The sequence below is a fragment of the Erythranthe guttata genome, chromosome 8, assembly GCF_056151865.1.
Source record: "Erythranthe guttata isolate IM_541 chromosome 8, IM_541, whole genome shotgun sequence".
Lineage (NCBI taxonomy): Eukaryota > Viridiplantae > Streptophyta > Magnoliopsida > Lamiales > Phrymaceae > Erythranthe > Erythranthe guttata.
This window is the reverse complement of record NC_142540.1, coordinates 1,107,347-1,124,160: the sequence shown is the minus strand read 5'-3', so window position 1 is coordinate 1,124,160 and position 16,814 is coordinate 1,107,347. Positions and strand designations below refer to the sequence as shown.

Sequence of the window (16,814 nt, the reverse complement as noted above, 5' to 3'; positions counted from 1 at the left end):
AAATGGCTTCTACAATATTAATTTTCAATTATACTATTTTATTTTTGGGAAAAAAATTTATTATACAATCAAAAATTAATCTTTGTATCAATTCCAAACAACTAAAAATTAATATACAATTAATTTTGAAATAAGATAAATTAATCCAGTGGATAAAATAATATGGATACTGGGCTTGGAGCCCACAAGAGATATGGACCCACATTTAGCCTGTTATCGGTCCAATTTCTGGATCCAGCAAAAAGGTATTAAACTTAAACCGGGTTGCCCCGATCCGGAAAAAGGAAAGATCCGTATCAAATAACCTCCGTTGAATTTCACGATTTCACTCCGCCGATGCTACCAACACCCAACGGCGCCTCCACCGGCCACATGTCTGACAGTGGACGTGGAATTGCGTGAACGCAGCCCTCTCATTGGCTACAAACGTTGTACCCCTGACACTCTGTCCACACAAACAGTCGCCATTCTGAACACCCTGCTGCTCTACACTTGCCAATCCGAACACACACAAACACGCACTGGTATATATACCCGGAGGAAAAAATGGCACCTTCCTCCTGCACTAGGGTTTGTAGACTGTCGCCGCTAGGGTTTCAGTGTACTAGGATTTCTAAGATCGTCGGCGCAAGGTTTCAGAAAAAATGGTGTCAGTCAGAGCCAAGAGAGCTAAAATGGCTGCGGAGGCGGCGGCGGCGGCGGCGGAAGCTGAACAACGCAAGGCTGTTGCAATGGAGAAAGTCCGGGAACTTCAAGATGAGCTTCAAAAGGTTGTCCTTTTTATAAACTTCTCTGTCCTTTTTTTATTCTTTAGGTGCTTCTGTTTGATTGAATTCATGTTTCATTATTGGTTTTGTGGTTTGGATGATTGTTGATTTATGGTGTTTTTTTTTTCTTTTTTTTTTTTGTGATCATCTATGTTTGCTTTACTTTATAAATGATTTGTTCTGTCATCTGTGTACTGAATTTTTCTTACTTGGTTTTTTGAATGATGGATTTGTGTTTCAGTTGCTTCTCAAAAAAAAAAAAAGATCTGCCTTATTTTAGGGCTAAGGGGGTTTTCTTGTCGAGAATCTTTCTTTTGTTCGTTATTTGGAAATAAAGCTACAAAAAAGATGACTAACCGAACAAAAAAATGTTTACGAGATTATGATGGAATAGGCATGTATATATGTGTTCTATATCTGTGTTAATGCAGTTAGTGAAATAGATCTGATTTAACATTACGTGGTTTTGGTCGAATTTGTTCGTTTCTCTTATTTTGGAAATTTGATCGTTGGGAGAATATGTCAAAGAGGTCCCTCAAATGGATAATTTGGTTTGCGTTTGCCACGTGGGCAAAGTAGTGTCGTGTTTTCACTTTTCAGTTATAACTAATAACGGTCTCATAAATGCATTCACGTGGACCGTTATTCGTTTTCCCAGAATGTAAAACAAACATAGATTTCTTACACGTGTGTAACTTCGTGTGCAAAAATTTTATTCGATGATCGATTGTAATAAGAAACAATGTAAGTCCAAGTGCGTTGCTGAAGATTGCTATTGTGCAGGTCACCGATAAACTTGTAAAGAAGAAAGAAGAACTGGAGCGTAAATATGACCAGAAAAAAGTACCCATCTATGATAGAAGAAGTCACGTTATCAATTCGATTCCAGAATTTTGGTTGACCGCTGTGAGTGATGATTAATCATCGCATTAATCGGAATTTAAAAGTGATACACTTAATTCATATTTGAGCTGAATAAATGATAATTTCGTATTGGTATCTATGTTTATTGCAGTTCTTGAAGCATCCTACACTCGGAACGCTGCTCACTCAGGAAGACCAGCAGGTTTGACACAAAATAATCCCCGTTAAATATTAATGTTGCCCTAATGAAAAACAAATCTCATTACTTTTAAATTTGATTTATCTAGATATTTCGATTCTTGGATAGTCTTTATGTGGAGGACCTTCAATACCCGCAAAAAGGGTATTGCATTACGTTCGTAAGTCTTATTTGTTTTTTTTTACGTGACAAAACATTTATGTTTTCCCACTTCGTCGTTTGGAGAGTGATATTTTTGTCATCTTTGTGAGTTTGCAGAACTTCAAGATCAACCCGTATTTTGAAAATGAAACATTAAGCAAAACCGTCGACTACACTGACGAAGGTCTGGAGACAACTTGTACGACTATAAGATGGAAGGAGGGCAAGGTAGTAATAAATAATAATAATGGATATATTCTATTTAAAAATAATTACATGTTTATTTTTATTATTATTATTTCGTAAAATCAATGTGATTGTCACATGTCCAGGCCCCTTCTGCTGTCACTCCTGTCCCGGTGGAAGAAAGAGATAAGCGGTTGTTACCATTTATTACAAGGTATTTCTTTTTTTCCACCTGTCTTTGAATATTCTTTATAAATCTAGATTTTTTGGAAAATCTATTGAGCTTTTTTTTTTTCTTTTTTTTTTTGTGAATGCAGCTTTTTTAAATGGTTTGGGTATGCAGCGGAGGACACAATGGGGTTTGATCAGGATTTGGTAAACAAAATTCTTGTCCATTAACGTTGTTATCATATTTTTCAGATATTGTTTGATGCGGCAGTAAAAGAACGGAATTTATTACGAATTGCAATATTTAGCTAGTTTGATGTTACTATATCCACGTTTATTTTTGGTTGACCGATGCTTTATTATTGTCGACTTTCTTAACTGCAGGTCGGTGATATGATCAAGGGGGAATTATGGGTTAATCCTCTTAACCATGTAACGCTTTTACTATTTCTCGTTTATTTCTCTCTCTCTCTCTAATATGATTTTATTATTGTTTTTTCTAACTCTCTTGCTATCTCGTTATTTAGGAAGGTGAAGATGGAGTGGGGGATGACGAAGATGATGACTGAGTTTCTTTCTATACCCTTTAGAATTATGTTTTTAAATCGAAGAAAGAGTAACTTTTAGACTTCTTAAACCTATTTCGTTTGAATCTTTCTGTTTTACTGTGTGGTATTGACATTGTTTTATATTTCATGTTTTATCTTAGCTTCCTCATTATTTCTTGGTGTTGCATTACCCTTACTTGTGATATTATAAGATCTCAATTAGTGATAATTTGTGTTTAGTTTTGCACAAATATCGACTATGTGATCTTATAAGATCTCAATTAGTGATAATTTGTGTTTAGTTTTGCACAAATATCGACTATGCGATCTTATAAGATCTCAATTACTGATAATTTGTGTTTAGTTTTGCACAAATATCGACTATGTGATCTTATAAGATCTCAATTACTGATAATTTGTGTTTAGTTTTGCACAAATATCGACTATGCGATCTTATATGATCTCAATTACTGATAATTTGTGTTTAGTTTTGCACAAATATCGACTATGCATGCGCACTCCCGGTGACTATGCATGCGCACTCCGCCGATACTACCAACCCCCAACGGCGCCTCCACCGGCCACATGTCAGACAGTGGACGTGGAATTGCGTGAACGCTGCCCTCTCATTGGCTACAAACGTTGTACTCCTGACACTCTGTCCACACAAACAGTCGCCATTCTGAACACCCTGCTGCTCTACACTTGCCATCCGAACACACACAAACACGCACTGGTATATATACCTGAGAAAAAAATGGCACCTTCTTCCTGTACTAGGGTTTGTAGACTGTCGCCGCTAGGGTTTCAGTGTACTAGGATTTCTAAGATTGTCGGCGCAAGGTTTCAGAAAAAATGGTGTCATGCAGAGCCAAGAGAGCTAAAATGGCTGCTGAGGCGGCGGCGGAAGCTGAACAACTCAAGGCTGTTGCCATGGAGAAGGTCCGGGAACTCCAAGATGAGCTTCAAAAGGTTGTCCGTTTATAAACTTCTTTGCCCTTTTTTTTTTTTTTAATTCTTTAGGTGCTTGTGTTCGATCGAATTCATGTTTCATTATTTGTTTTTGTGGTTTGGATGATTTTTGTTATATGGGTGGTCGATTTATTATTTTTTTTTCGTGATCATCTGTGTTTGCTTTACTTTATAAGTGATTTGTTCTGTCATCTGTGTACTGAATTTTTCTTTCTTCGTTTTCTGATGTACACTGATGTCTTTTGAATGATGGATTTGTGTTTTAGTTGCTTCTCAAAAAAAAAAAAAAGAAGAAAAAAATAAATAAAGAAAGATCTGCCTGAATTGTGCTTGGGCAGTTTATTTTAGGGCTGAGGGGGTTTTCTTGTCGAGAATCATTCTTCTGTTCGTTACTTGGAAATAAACCTACAAAACATTGGGAAAGAACAAATGCCATGTTACTGATATCAAGAAAGATGACTAATCGAACAAAAAATGTTTACGTGATTATGATGGAATAGGTATATGTATATGTGTTCTATATCTGTGTTAATGCAGTTAGTGAAATAGATCTGATTTGACTTTACGTGGTTTTGGTCGACTTTGTTAGTTTCTCTTATTTTGGAAATTTGATCGTTGGGCCACGTGGGGCAAAGTAGTGTCGTGTTTGCAGTTATAACTAATAACGGTCTCGTAAATGGATTCACGTGGACTGTTATTCGTTCTCCCAGAATGTAAACCAAACATAGAATTTATTACACGCGTGTAACTTCATAGTGCAAAAATTTCTTACACGTTGCTGAAGATTTATTTTCGTATGCTATTATGCAGGTGGCCGATAAACTTGTAAAGAAGACAGAAGAAATGGAGCGTAAATATGACCGGAAAAAAGTACCCATCTATGATAGAAGAAGTCTCGTCATCAATTCGAACCCAGACTTTTGGCTGACCGCTGTGAGTGATAATTAATCATCGCATTAATTGCAATTTAAAAGTGATACTTAATTCATATTCGAGCTGAATAAATGATAATCTCGTATTGGTATCTATGTTTATTGCAGTTCATGAAGCATCCTACACTCGGAACGCCGCTCACTCAGGAAGACCAGCAGGTTTCACACTAAATAATCCCCGTTAAATATTAATGTTGCCCTAATGAAAAACAAATCTCGTTTACTTTTACTTTTGATTTATCTAGATATTTCGTTATTTGGATAGTCTTCACGTGGAGGATCTTAAATACCCACAAAAGGGGTAATGCATTACGTTCGTAAGTCTTATTCCTTCTTTTCTTTACGTGACAAAACATTTATGTTTTCCCACTTCGTCGTTTGGAGAGTGATATTTTCGTCATCTTTGTGAGTTTGCAGAACTTCAAGATCAACCCGTATTTTGAAAATGAAACATTAAGCAAGACCGTCGACTACACGGATGATGCTCTGGAGACAACGTGTACGACTATAAGATGGAAGAGGGGGATGACGAAGATGATGACTAAGTTTCTTTCGATACTTTTTAGAATTATGTTTTTAAATCGAACAAAGAGTAACTTTTAGACTTCTTAAACCTATTTCGTTTGAATCTTTCTGTTTTATTGTCTGGTATTGACATTGTTTTATATTTCATGTTTTATATCTTAGCCTGCTCATTATTTCTTGGTGTTGCATTACTCTTACTTTTGATCTTATAAGATCTCAATTAGATTGTGATCTTATAAGATCTCTATTAGTGATAATTTTGTGATCTTATAAGATCTCTATTAGTGATAATTTGTGTTTAGTTTTGCACAAATATCAACTATGTGATCTTATAAGATCTCAATTAGTGATAATATGTGTTTAGTTTTGCACAAATATCGACTATGCATGCGTACTCCCGGTCTACTTATCAAGGTTTCGGTAAAAATATCGACTAATATTTTGTTGCAGGTTCTGCACTGCACACGCACACAGCACACATACACGTCAATTTTCTTCTCTAAATCGGAGCTGGAATACACGTGAAATTTCGTTTTCCAATATGATTTTAGTTTCGGAAAATTACATTCACAATATTGATTTTATTATGTATTTTATATTAAATGTGAATAAAATGAAAAATGATTTTCTCTTTATAGCAGTAATTAAATTGCTCTCAATATATATGACATATAACATTTCCATTGAACAATAAAAAAGTAATTTGCAGACATACACTTTTGAAAAAAATATCAGGTTACAGGATAAATAAAAGACTATTAAATCTTCACCTAACTATAAAATTGTTTAATATCTGAAGCATAAATAAAAGCACATAAAAAAACCAATACAAAAATAGCTACTATATGACATTGTTACATAAATGATCATGTCATTCATCTAAGTAGAAAGTAAGGATTGAATTCAACCCAATCAGAATCACACCGCCTCCAATTTCCACCCAAATTATCTCCGTTTCTGCCGAAACACTTCTCGTGTGACTTAACCAATACCGAATAAAGATTGTAGATCAAAGGATTACCAAGAAACGGCTTAATCGCCTCTCCAATCGCATCAACTTCAGACAACAGCATGGCCCCACTATTCTCGGGTTCCTCTTTCAACACACACTTCGAAAGTGCATAAAACGCAACTAAATTCGCGTACACGGGCAAAAAAGCATCTTTGTGATTCCCAACACCACCAATCCAATCAACGCTCCCCCTTTTCCCAATGTACTCCCGACTAAACCCTATCAACTCTTCGTAAAACCTCGTCCTCCATTTAACCAAAATACCCCTGGCCCCACCGCTGTTTGAACTCGGAATAACTTCTAATTGCAAACAACATATTTGACAAATCAACAGCCTCTCTTCGTAATGATTATCAATCTCCTTATCGAAAACTCTTCTGACAAGGTCTCCACCAGACACAAAGTAGCTTCCGCCGTTTGCAATGTTCGAAACCCAACTGCAAAGACAGTCCAAGTAATCATGCCACTGGCCAAAAACTTCCGTCAGATGCTCAAAACATAGTTCAATTACTTTCTCTACTTGGCTTGAAGCCATAGCAAACGGGGAGTCTTTTTTTAAACACTTTTGAACATCTAAAGCGAGTGTTTTTCTGAGCCCAACATCTTCATCTTCTAGAAGCTTCACGCATATGAACCATAGATCGAGTACTTTACGAGCGTACAGTTTAATAGATAGATTCTCATCCAAATTTGTGGAGCTAGAAACCAAAGAACCGAGGGCCTCTGCATTAGCCAGCAGAGCAGAAGCTATCATTGATTCTGCAGCCGCCTTTCGCATATTTATAGGCTCTGACGCATCGCTGTTTTGTTCGATCATATCCATGAAATAAGTTAACGCGTCGTAGAAATTGGAAAATAATTTACTTGGAGTAGTTTCTTTCTTCTCCACTTTAGAAGAAATAAAGCTCATGCATAAGATGGAAATTCGCTTGATACATACTCCCATGCAGCAGATGAGTGTTTGACGAGTCTTGGCGTGCCTTGTGATCTCAAACAGAGAAACCAACTTGTTCCATAACTGGAATACCGAGTTGCGGTCCATATTACAAACATATGTTGTTTCTGAACTTGGCTGGTTGTCTTCTTGAAATTCGAGCGAGTTCCATGTGTAGAAAACTTTCAGAAGATAGTGAATGCACTTGTGGTGTTTTTCTGTAACCAGAAGCTTTAGAATTGTCTCTTGCAGATTGATATTAGTCAAGCACGTTTTAATAGCCTCGTAATGAAACTGTTCCTCACCATTGTCACCCAAAGATTCCTTATTCTTGAGGAATAAAAGAAGCCACTTTAGAGTAGCGATGCGTACTTCGTACGATGCATCTGACATGGATCGGATCAGCCTTTCCTGAAATTTAGTAAAGGCAACTTCCACTTGTCCAACTACTCTTAATGAACTAGTAGCAGGTGAAGACAAAATTCTTCTCATCTGAAGTTCATCCTCGGTTGCTTCTTTAAATGTCGGGAAAACACAATTGAAGTAGGAAGTAGCCGCTTGCTTGCGAAGTTCTTGAATAGTTGGATCGAAATACGACAGGCAATCAGTAGGTTCTAAATCCAAGGATTCGGAGGATAATTCCCAGAGGAGATTCCAAATGACACGAGCACTTGTGCTTGCTTCGCAGGTTCTTGCAATACTGAGCATGTTATCAAGAACTTTTATAATGCAACCATTAAGGATGGGGCATGGGCAATATTGCGGTCTACCAATCCAAGAGCGTGTTGCTAATATTTGAATCAATTCATTGAGAATAGTATCCTTTTTAGAGGAATCGATCAGGTTTCTGCAATTCGTATCGATAAGAGCATTCAGCTGTAATAACATTCCATGAATTGAATTGTAAGAACAAGAGGTCCTATTGGTTGAAATCGAGGTACTCGATGAATCGGGTGTTGTGATATCGTTTTTCTCACACGGTAACTCCGAGGCAATATTGAGCAAGACAACCTGCAGTTTCTCGTTGGCTACCAGACCCGTTAAAGCTCTTGATGCAAGTACGCGAATCCGTAAATTGCTTTGGACTGAACACCTTCGAATGAACGGCATAAAAAGAAAAGGGTCCAAAGAATCACCAGTTTCACTTGAAATCGGAGAAGGTTTAAGCCGAGACAAAAGTATCAGCATTGGGCACAAGCTTGGATGTACAACATTCTTTAGGTTGGATCCTAAGTGTTCCGACGACCCTTCCAAAAGCAATTCAGTAGCCACTCTCAGTTCGTTTAATAAGAAAGAGTGCAATGTAGGGTACCTTGAGTCAGAAGAAAATAAAATTGAGTGCGTAAATGTCAGCTAAGTTTGAAGCAAAAGGAAATCAAAAAACAAAAATTGTGTCAAAAAACTTACCGGTGGAAAAATTCAAGCCCAGTTAGAGCTCGCCTGGCAGATTCTCTTTTCTGTATATTAAGAAACCCAACCATGCGACGTAGCAGAGCAGTATATGCAAGACAAGCACTGTTGCGAATCTCCCAGTATGGAGAAGAGAAAGAGCGTATCGAGATTACTATTGCATCAGCACAAAAACCTGAGGTATCAGTAGCTAGGTTCGTATCGTTAAAAGCTGCCTTGAGAACATTGAAAGCATGAACAGTGGGGACAACACCTTCATCTCGAAACTTTGACACCTCATCATTATTGTCACTATTGGAGATGATTGCTTTAGGTTGATCGGTTAAAGACTCCTTCACTACATCTATTAGCCAGGATAGTGCCTTTGGGAGTAGTCTTTTTGGTGTTCCCTCGGGCTCTGAGAGGAAAAACGCAATAAATGCAGCAGGTATACCTGCACTTCTTCTTAACAGGTCGTCCACTGTTTGTCCTTTGGCCACAGTTCTTTCCATTAGTTGATCCATCCAAGACTCTGTCAATTTACATAGCCTGAACATAAATGAAGCAGCAGTATCAGCATACGGGACTCGGGTCAAAATAACTCCATTTTTTTCTCAAATTTCTCATGTTGAATTCACAAGCAGATAGATAGGTTACAAACATAGTCGGATTCAGCAACAATTCACGAAAGCTTGTCTAGACACGATTACTTCAGTTATCAAGAAGTCGCCCAACATTTTTGTAGACATGTATTAAATAAGATTTCGTGGTGAATTAGTCATAGATTAGTAAAATCGTGCGTACCAAGTTCTACAAATCCTTTGGATGCTTAAGCATCACATATTCACATTGTTGTGATTTCAAGAAATAATCAAACAATTTCAGTTCAAATACAAACAAAAGGATACTAAGATCAAAGAATTGACAAATAGAATTTCATGAAATACCTTGGATCATTTGAACAAAGCAGCCGGTTGCACAGAGCCGTGAACCCAGCTCTTGTCTTATCAATTGCTCCATTGTGTTTCATTTTGAGAAGTACTTCTAAGAAATGGTTGCCAATCGTCTCGAGTTGTTGCAGATCAAGCATTACATCAGATGCCAGATCTGATTCATCACTAATGTTAGTGGCTGCTTTCCTCATTTCATCTGAAGTAGGTAAAGGAACTTTCCTAATTACTGTTCCCAGAAGAAGGCTCACCTGGAAACGAAATGAAAACCATTATTAGAAATTTCTCAAGAGTGTCTTTTCATTCTCTAAGAATGATTTGATAATAGAATACCATTCTCATTTTCATAAAATTTCCGAGTAAATAATAGTCAATAGAATTGTAAGTTTGTAACATTCTTTTACAAATGGTAAGCATACCTCTTTCATTGCAAGCCAACAACCAACCATAACAATCTGTTCAGGCGGGGCAATCTCCTCCACAACTTTCGTATTTTTAACCTCAACCTCTGATTTGGGGCCGGATAAATCAATCTCATCCAGAATCTCGATCGGAAACGCCTCGTCATCCACCATTTCTTCCATGTCATCAGGCAAGTACAATGCATCAGCCGAGACTACCCACAGGGCCACGGAAGTTATTCGCCTGACCAACTCCAAGAGCCTCTGTAATATATGTTTCATTTCAGACATGCTATGTGGAAACACATCGGCATTCCAATCCATTTCCTCAAATGTGTAACGAAGAGCGAGCAAGATACCATGAACAAAGCTATTCTTGCATGCTTCCGAGAGATTCTTCTCAGCATCTTTCACAGCAGCAAGCAGCCAATCAAGAAGCGACATCACATAACTCACCACAGGAGAGGTGGTCATGCAATTTTGCCAGGATCCATTTGGCATCTCGGATTCTGAACATAAAGAAACAACATTACACGAAGGTTTAAGAATCCAGCTTAGCTCCAAAACATACTTCCTAAAAAGAAGACGCAGTGTCAGAGCTCCAGCATCACTTTCTCGTACACGTGGACTGCAGATTAGCTTTTTAGCCCATATAATTGCCTCACGGACCAAGTCTGGGCTACCAAGGCCAGGAAGTGGAGTCGGAAAATAGAGCAAAATACGCAATGAACTCTCTCTCAGTCGATCCCAACTATCGACAATTGATCCAACCAACAGCAAAGTTGAATCTGGCGAAGTAAAACTTTTACTGTAGGGGTATAGATTTGTATCCGAGCAAAATGCCTCCTCATTTGCTGACGCCACAGGCCAAACATTCAGCATTATCAATATCAGCTCCATAGCCATTGTCTTTCTCTCATATGGAGCAGAAGGGTAGCAGGAAAAAAATAACAAACAGCTCAACCACTTTGCGAAATCAAAGAGATTCTCTGCCCTCTGTTTTAAAGTTTCTTCAGCTCCATTATATAAACAAGCTTCATTAGGCTTCCATGATCCTAGCTTGAGTTGTCTCTCCAATGCTGTTCGAACCCGAGCAAAGAATTTTCTGAACAAGCTGTTCCACTTCATCTGGAAAGCAGTAGAAGAACATCTCATGTTCAAAGGTACTGCTCTTCTCATTAGGCTAAGTTCTAAAGAAGAAGGTAGACTAGCTGTTTTTGGATTTAAGAATAATGTTTCTGCTGCATTCATGCGAAGTGACTCATCTATGTGGGTCAACGCTAATATGAGCCACTTGACTGGGACTTTAACCTGAACGCCTTTTATACCAACCACACAGAATAAATTACTATGTTCCAAATCGAGCACTGCACCTTCAGGGGATTCCGATGAACTTTTGTACCAATCAATGTCTCCTTCCATCAAAGCAAGTACACGAGAAACCTTGAGTATTGATACCAAAACAGCACTTTGCTGTTCAAGTCCAAGAGCCAAATCAGTAAAACTGATTTCAGTAGAAGCAAAGAAAGGGCCCTCAATCCGTTCAATGCCAATCAGTGCAAGCATATAGAATATACTATCTTCATCTAGCTCAAGTAGAACAGGCAATGCATAAGTATTCAAGTTTGACCGGAGCTTTGCAAGTCCAAAAGCAAGTCCGCGTAAAATTGGCAACAAGCAATGACCTCTATATTTTGCATATCCACCGTCAACACCATCGCTAGTCCAGTATTCATCTCTCAAACACTCGAGAAAACACTTAAGAAATGATGTAGCAGCACAGCACACGTCATCATCAATGTATGCCCTTGTTGTTTCAACCAGCAAGTCGGGATTCATGTCTAGAATAGCCTTCGACCCCAACCGCCTCGTAAGAGAGGCTAAAGGAGCATACCTTCCCTTGCAACGTGGGCCCAAACTAAGGAGATCAGAAGCAATCTTCCTCATGGACAACTTAATCTTTTCACTACCCTCCGCCCAATAAAGACTTGCTTGGATATCTAAATAGAGGTCAAAGATAAGATGAACTTGTTTAACAGTTTGACTTAAAGGGTCCTCCAAGTTTTGCCACACAATCTTTAATATCCTTGACCCCATCTCCTCAGGAATTGGATCATAGTTATCTGTGAAGCCCCCCGTATCAACTTGCAACAATGTTTTAATCTGCTGCAGACATATTTGCATTACAGTTAATGCATGAAAATTAGAATGACTATCACTAGGATTTTCGGCGTAGCCACACAACTCGGGCAAAATTGCATCATAAAGTATTGTCCTGACTGAATATCCACCATTTCTAAATTCCTTAGAGTCATCCAAATCATCCTTAGACACAAAATAATGAGTGTCAAGAACAGTTCTTGAAACTGCTGTCAGTATTCCCCTTATCAAGCAAAGTCTACTTATTGCTGAAAAATGATAAACTTCAGCAACCAAATCTCCCTTGTATGGAATTTTCCCTACCACAGCTTTAAGGTCGATCTTACCATCCTGAATATCAATCTGATGAAAAATACCTCGCATGATAAACGAACCCAACTCATCCGAACTCAAACACACCTGCACGGCTGCACAAAAACTCACACCAGCTGCCACAAAGCAGTCCCTTGAAAATGCCTGAGACTTCAAAATACTCAAAATATTCGTAAATGCCATCTCCAGAACACTCGTATTACTCAAGCTCGATCCATGATTTTCGTCACCTACATTACGAAACTTTTCTGGGAAGCGTTGAAGCAAGTAGTACATACACGAAAGTGCCTCCTGGCATTGTTCCATAACAATTGGAGAAGGCCTCGACAATTCTTTTGTTTCATTAACAACGGAATGCAACCCAGAAACCACATCCAACCCCACCAAAATGGCACACTGTTCCACAACTTGAACTAAATAACCTAATTTAGGTGTGCTCATCATCGAAAGTGCTGCCCGCGAAACACAGTATCTTCTCCCATTTCTCACATTCTCCCCGCCACCATACTCTTCGCATAGTCGCCGGAAACAAGCCTCGATCAAACTCTGACAGTTCTTGCACTTGCCCAAAGCAGAAGCTAACGTCCTGTGCAAAGGCAACGAGTTCTCCAGAAAAAGGATTTCCAAGTACAACTTCACGGCACAAGAAACTGTCTTTTCATCGGAGTTCCGGTCGGAGAGCAAATTGGAAAACGCTGCGGCTAGTTTCGTAACTTGTTCGATCTGAGCATATGTGGAATTTAGGGAAATGAATCGCTTTAGTTCAGGGAAGAAAGCGGAGTCAGAAGGTGTTTGCTCCAATGCCTCAATGAAATGCGGTGGGAATACGACGGCGCTGTAAGTGTAACGGTGGCGGTGCTGTAAAGCACGCCATTTAGAGGACATAACTTAAGTTGAGGCAGGTTCGAATGTTTAGGTTTGGAGCCAACCGGTGGCGGAGTCGGACGGCGGACGGCGGACGGCGTTTGCTCGGGGTTTTGTCTGAAAAGATACGCCCGAGTTATTTAGGGTTTAGATTTTTATTTTATTTTTAATAATCAAAATGTCAGTTCAGTAGTTATTTTTGTATATTAAAAAAAAAAAGTCAATTACGGATTGACAAATATACCCTTCTCCACGGTCTTTAGTTTCGACTTTTAGCCTTTAGGTATCCAAGTGTGGAAGAATTACACTTTTAGTCCCTCGTGTTTAACCTGATCTCACTTTTGGTCCCTTTGGTCCCGGAAATTAGAACTAAATTATTCTGCCTTCATCTAGTCATCTTCGTTTTTCTAATAATCAAATGTTAGGTTATAAAGTTTTTTGTTCTATGTTATACTCGATGAACTTTACCTTGTTATATGATACCATACGCATCTGTAAATTCATTTGCATTTTACGCACATCAATATTCATATGTGTGTTATTACTCGTAAATCAAATGTCATGCATTTCACAAAGTGTAGCGGCATCTACAAGACCGTATCAACTATCAAGATCAGGTTTTCACTCAAATCTCACGAGTATGGGATTCTAATGTATGTGTTTCGTTCAATCTAGTGTTCCTATTCTTACAAAGAAGCTCAAATCATTTACAGTTTTTCGATCAATAGGGAACTCGTTGCCAACATCACAAATAAAAGTAAACGAATATAAACAATGACTAACCCACATTAAAACGCACCAAAGGCATAAAGTAGTTACAAATTTAACTTAGGTCCCTAAATCAAAATAATTTTCTCAAACATCTTCAATCAAATTCGGCTGATTGGTGGTAAGAATATGAGACGGCCAAGAATCATAAGACGAAGGATAACGCGCACGTGGCCTGCTCACATTCGAATGTACCTTAGGCATATCCATATCAACCTCAATATTAAACGGATTGAGCAAACCTAATTGGGATTCGTGATGTAATGGCACCACAAAAACGGGACCCACAGCAGAAGTTGATTCCGACGCATGAACAACCAGAGGAAACGAAACATGTTCTTCTACTGGTACATGTGTTGTACCATTGCTCTGAGATTGAGTATTAACATCTAAGTTTGAGCAATTATTGTTATCAGCCCTCTCTTCGATTTCTCTCTGCAGATTCTTGATTTGAGCATCTAGGGTTAGAGTTTCCTCTAGAAGCTCGTTCTTCTCTATCGTGACCTGTCAATTTCATAATCACAGTCGAATTATAAGCCAATTAACAGTACATTCGGCACCAAGACAACCTTAAAAGAATTGACATAAAAGAGATGCGTTGAAGGAGCTTACGTAATTAGATTCGGACAAAAGAGTTGTGTTTTCCTTCTTCAAATTGTCGACCTGAGTTAGCAATTCTCCAAGGAGTCGAACAGTTTCTCTTAGTATAGAAGCTTTGCCATTGTTCGGATGATCTAGATCTGCATGAATTACGACAGTCAAAATTGAATTTTGTTTGTTTATAAAAAAAAAATCGAAAAGACAGATTGCATTGCATACCGAGTGTTCGGCCCAGATCTAGAAATAATTCATTCATACGGTCACGTTTCAGCTTCTCCCTCTCGGCTTTATGAATTTTCCGGGGGATTTTTGCAGCATTCTTTTTACTACTACTGTGACATTTTCTGCAGAATCAGAAAAACTAATGAGTGTCTTCTCAAATCTCAACCACAATATATCTTTCTTGCAGCAATAACAGAACACAGACAAGAAAATAATCATCCAGACTAAATCAAAATTGAAAATTCTTAGCTCTAACACATCAAATTAAATACGTTGTACTATATATAAGGTAATTAAGCAAGAAATCATTTTTTCAATTTGTAATTTTATCAAACAATTAGGCGACAATTATAAAAACCCCCAAATCCATAATCCTAATACAAACAATTGCAATTCGGCCAAGCAAAACAACAAAAGTAACATAGGAAGCAGACAAAATGGAAATTATAAACAAGTAATTGAGACAAGAAACAAACCTCGTAGACACATTTACGGGATCAGCGGTTTCGGAAGCCATTTTATAGAGCTTTGCTGATTAAAATAAACCAGAAAATGGTGAGTTTTTCAAGTAATTAAAAAAAAGAAGGGAAGAAAGACGCAATTTTTGGACAAGCCTTGAAATTTCTGCAGAATGAAACGAAATTTGTGTGAAGGAAGAAGGGGGGCGAGTATGGGGTTTGAGTGACACGCGTGGGCGTGTGGCGTGCGTCCGCCTCGAACGGGTATCGCGTGAGCGCGTCACGGGGTTGAATATATTAAATTACTTTTATGACCTTGGAAAGTTGCTGTACGTCGTGAATTTAATCACTGGTGGAGGGTGAATACGTCTGATTTTGATTTCTAGGAAAACGACATCGTGTGGATTGGTTTGGTCCGAGTAATGAGAACACACGTGTACGGCGGAGTCAAACTAGTCAAAATAAATTGCTACTCGAATTTTTTATTTATAATTTGGTGTCTAGTAAAGTTACGGAAAAGCCCCTAATTGGGGACCAGAAATGAATTCGGCCCATTACAAATGATTGTCCACCTGGAAATGGGCTTTAAATTTCGGATCCAAGCCCACACAACACGTGTCTGTGTCACGTGCTCACCACTACTAAAAAAATTACAAATCCATATCTGGTTTATTACAAATCCCATGTGAAAGTTGAACAAATTAATGATTCACAAACGGAGTCACCGCGCATTAACAATTTATAATCATTAATCAACTTCCTAATCACCGCATGAATGTGACGTGGCACGCCGACGACGTGTTCAAACTAGTAAAATGTGTGGTCTAAAACTCACGAGTGTGTACCTAATTTTAGTTACAGTGTGAAATTAATTAACTGCTAATTTCATGTATTGTTTAATTACGTGTTTGAATAGTATTTTCTAAACAATTTAGGATTTGTGAACAAGAAATATGGAGAAAATAAATAAATAAATAAATAATTGGAAACCGATGAGAATTGGCGTGAGGATTAGCACACCGATACCGTAAAGTTGACGTGTCGTAGAGCCACCAAACACAAACGGCGACTGTATAATTTGGAGTGTGGTCCCCCCACGTCAGATTCAACATTTCATCGGAGTCCTCAAAAAGCACCACATGTCATATATCGGTCAACATACACGTGTCCCTAAGCACACGTCCTTCTTCTCTTCGTAACCGCAACTCATCTTCAACCTTAGCCGGCCAACCTATATATATATATATATATATATATATCACACCTACACCTACACGCATTTAACATGCAATTTTGCTTGACTTCTCCTTCTTGAAATACTGTATTCCTTGCCGGAAAATCCCATGAGAAATTCAAGGAGAGTAGTGTTAGAGATGGATGAAGAGAGTTATTTGCGGTTGAAGGAGGCGGAGGTTTTGTCACCGCCGCCAGAGGTGGTGGCG

The 16,814-nt window shown here is 38.4% G+C and overlaps 4 protein-coding genes across 5 annotated transcripts; 2 read left to right on the top strand and 2 right to left on the bottom strand.

Annotated features, from left to right (window-relative positions):
* Window positions 1-271: 271 nt before the first annotated feature.
* Window positions 272-5,475, top strand: LOC105961668 (NAP1-related protein 2-like). 2 transcript variants are annotated; one of them, XM_088821499.1, is made up of 14 exons: window positions 272-770; window positions 1,551-1,673; window positions 1,783-1,833; window positions 1,919-1,990; window positions 2,089-2,199; window positions 2,304-2,371; window positions 2,475-2,532; window positions 2,710-2,757; window positions 2,853-3,609; window positions 3,743-3,845; window positions 4,656-4,778; window positions 4,886-4,936; window positions 5,023-5,094; window positions 5,195-5,475. In XM_088821499.1, the coding sequence occupies exons 1-9, from the start codon at window positions 645-647 to the stop codon at window positions 2,892-2,894; spliced, it is 699 nt and encodes a 232-aa protein (XP_088677625.1). In that variant the 5' UTR covers window positions 272-644; the 3' UTR covers window positions 2,895-3,609; window positions 3,743-3,845; window positions 4,656-4,778; window positions 4,886-4,936; window positions 5,023-5,094; window positions 5,195-5,475. The 2 variants fall into 2 exon arrangements, with proteins under 2 accessions (XP_088677625.1, XP_088677624.1); XM_088821498.1 differs by having other exon boundaries at window positions 2,853-3,845.
* On the top strand, window positions 3,729-5,380 carry LOC148768269 (NAP1-related protein 2-like). The gene is made up of 4 exons (XM_088822608.1): window positions 3,729-3,845; window positions 4,656-4,778; window positions 4,886-4,936; window positions 5,195-5,380. Exons 1-4 carry the CDS (start codon window positions 3,729-3,731, stop codon window positions 5,378-5,380), a joined length of 477 nt encoding a protein of 158 aa, XP_088678734.1.
* Window positions 5,476-5,965: 490 nt separating the features above from the next.
* On the bottom strand, window positions 5,966-13,503 carry LOC105961670 (thyroid adenoma-associated-like protein). The gene is made up of 4 exons (XM_012985910.2): window positions 10,007-13,503; window positions 9,585-9,838; window positions 8,656-9,186; window positions 5,966-8,560 (listed from the first exon to the last, which is right to left on the bottom strand). Exons 1-4 carry the CDS (start codon window positions 13,343-13,345, stop codon window positions 6,178-6,180), a joined length of 6,507 nt encoding a protein of 2,168 aa, XP_012841364.2. The 5' UTR covers window positions 13,346-13,503; the 3' UTR covers window positions 5,966-6,177.
* Window positions 13,504-14,092: 589 nt separating this feature from the next.
* LOC105961642 (transcription factor bHLH47) lies at window positions 14,093-16,085 on the bottom strand. The gene is made up of 4 exons (XM_012985878.2): window positions 15,391-16,085; window positions 14,912-15,036; window positions 14,705-14,832; window positions 14,093-14,596 (listed from the first exon to the last, which is right to left on the bottom strand). Exons 1-4 carry the CDS (start codon window positions 15,429-15,431, stop codon window positions 14,180-14,182), a joined length of 711 nt encoding a protein of 236 aa, XP_012841332.2. The 5' UTR covers window positions 15,432-16,085; the 3' UTR covers window positions 14,093-14,179.
* Between the last annotated feature and the right edge of the window lie 729 nt (window positions 16,086-16,814).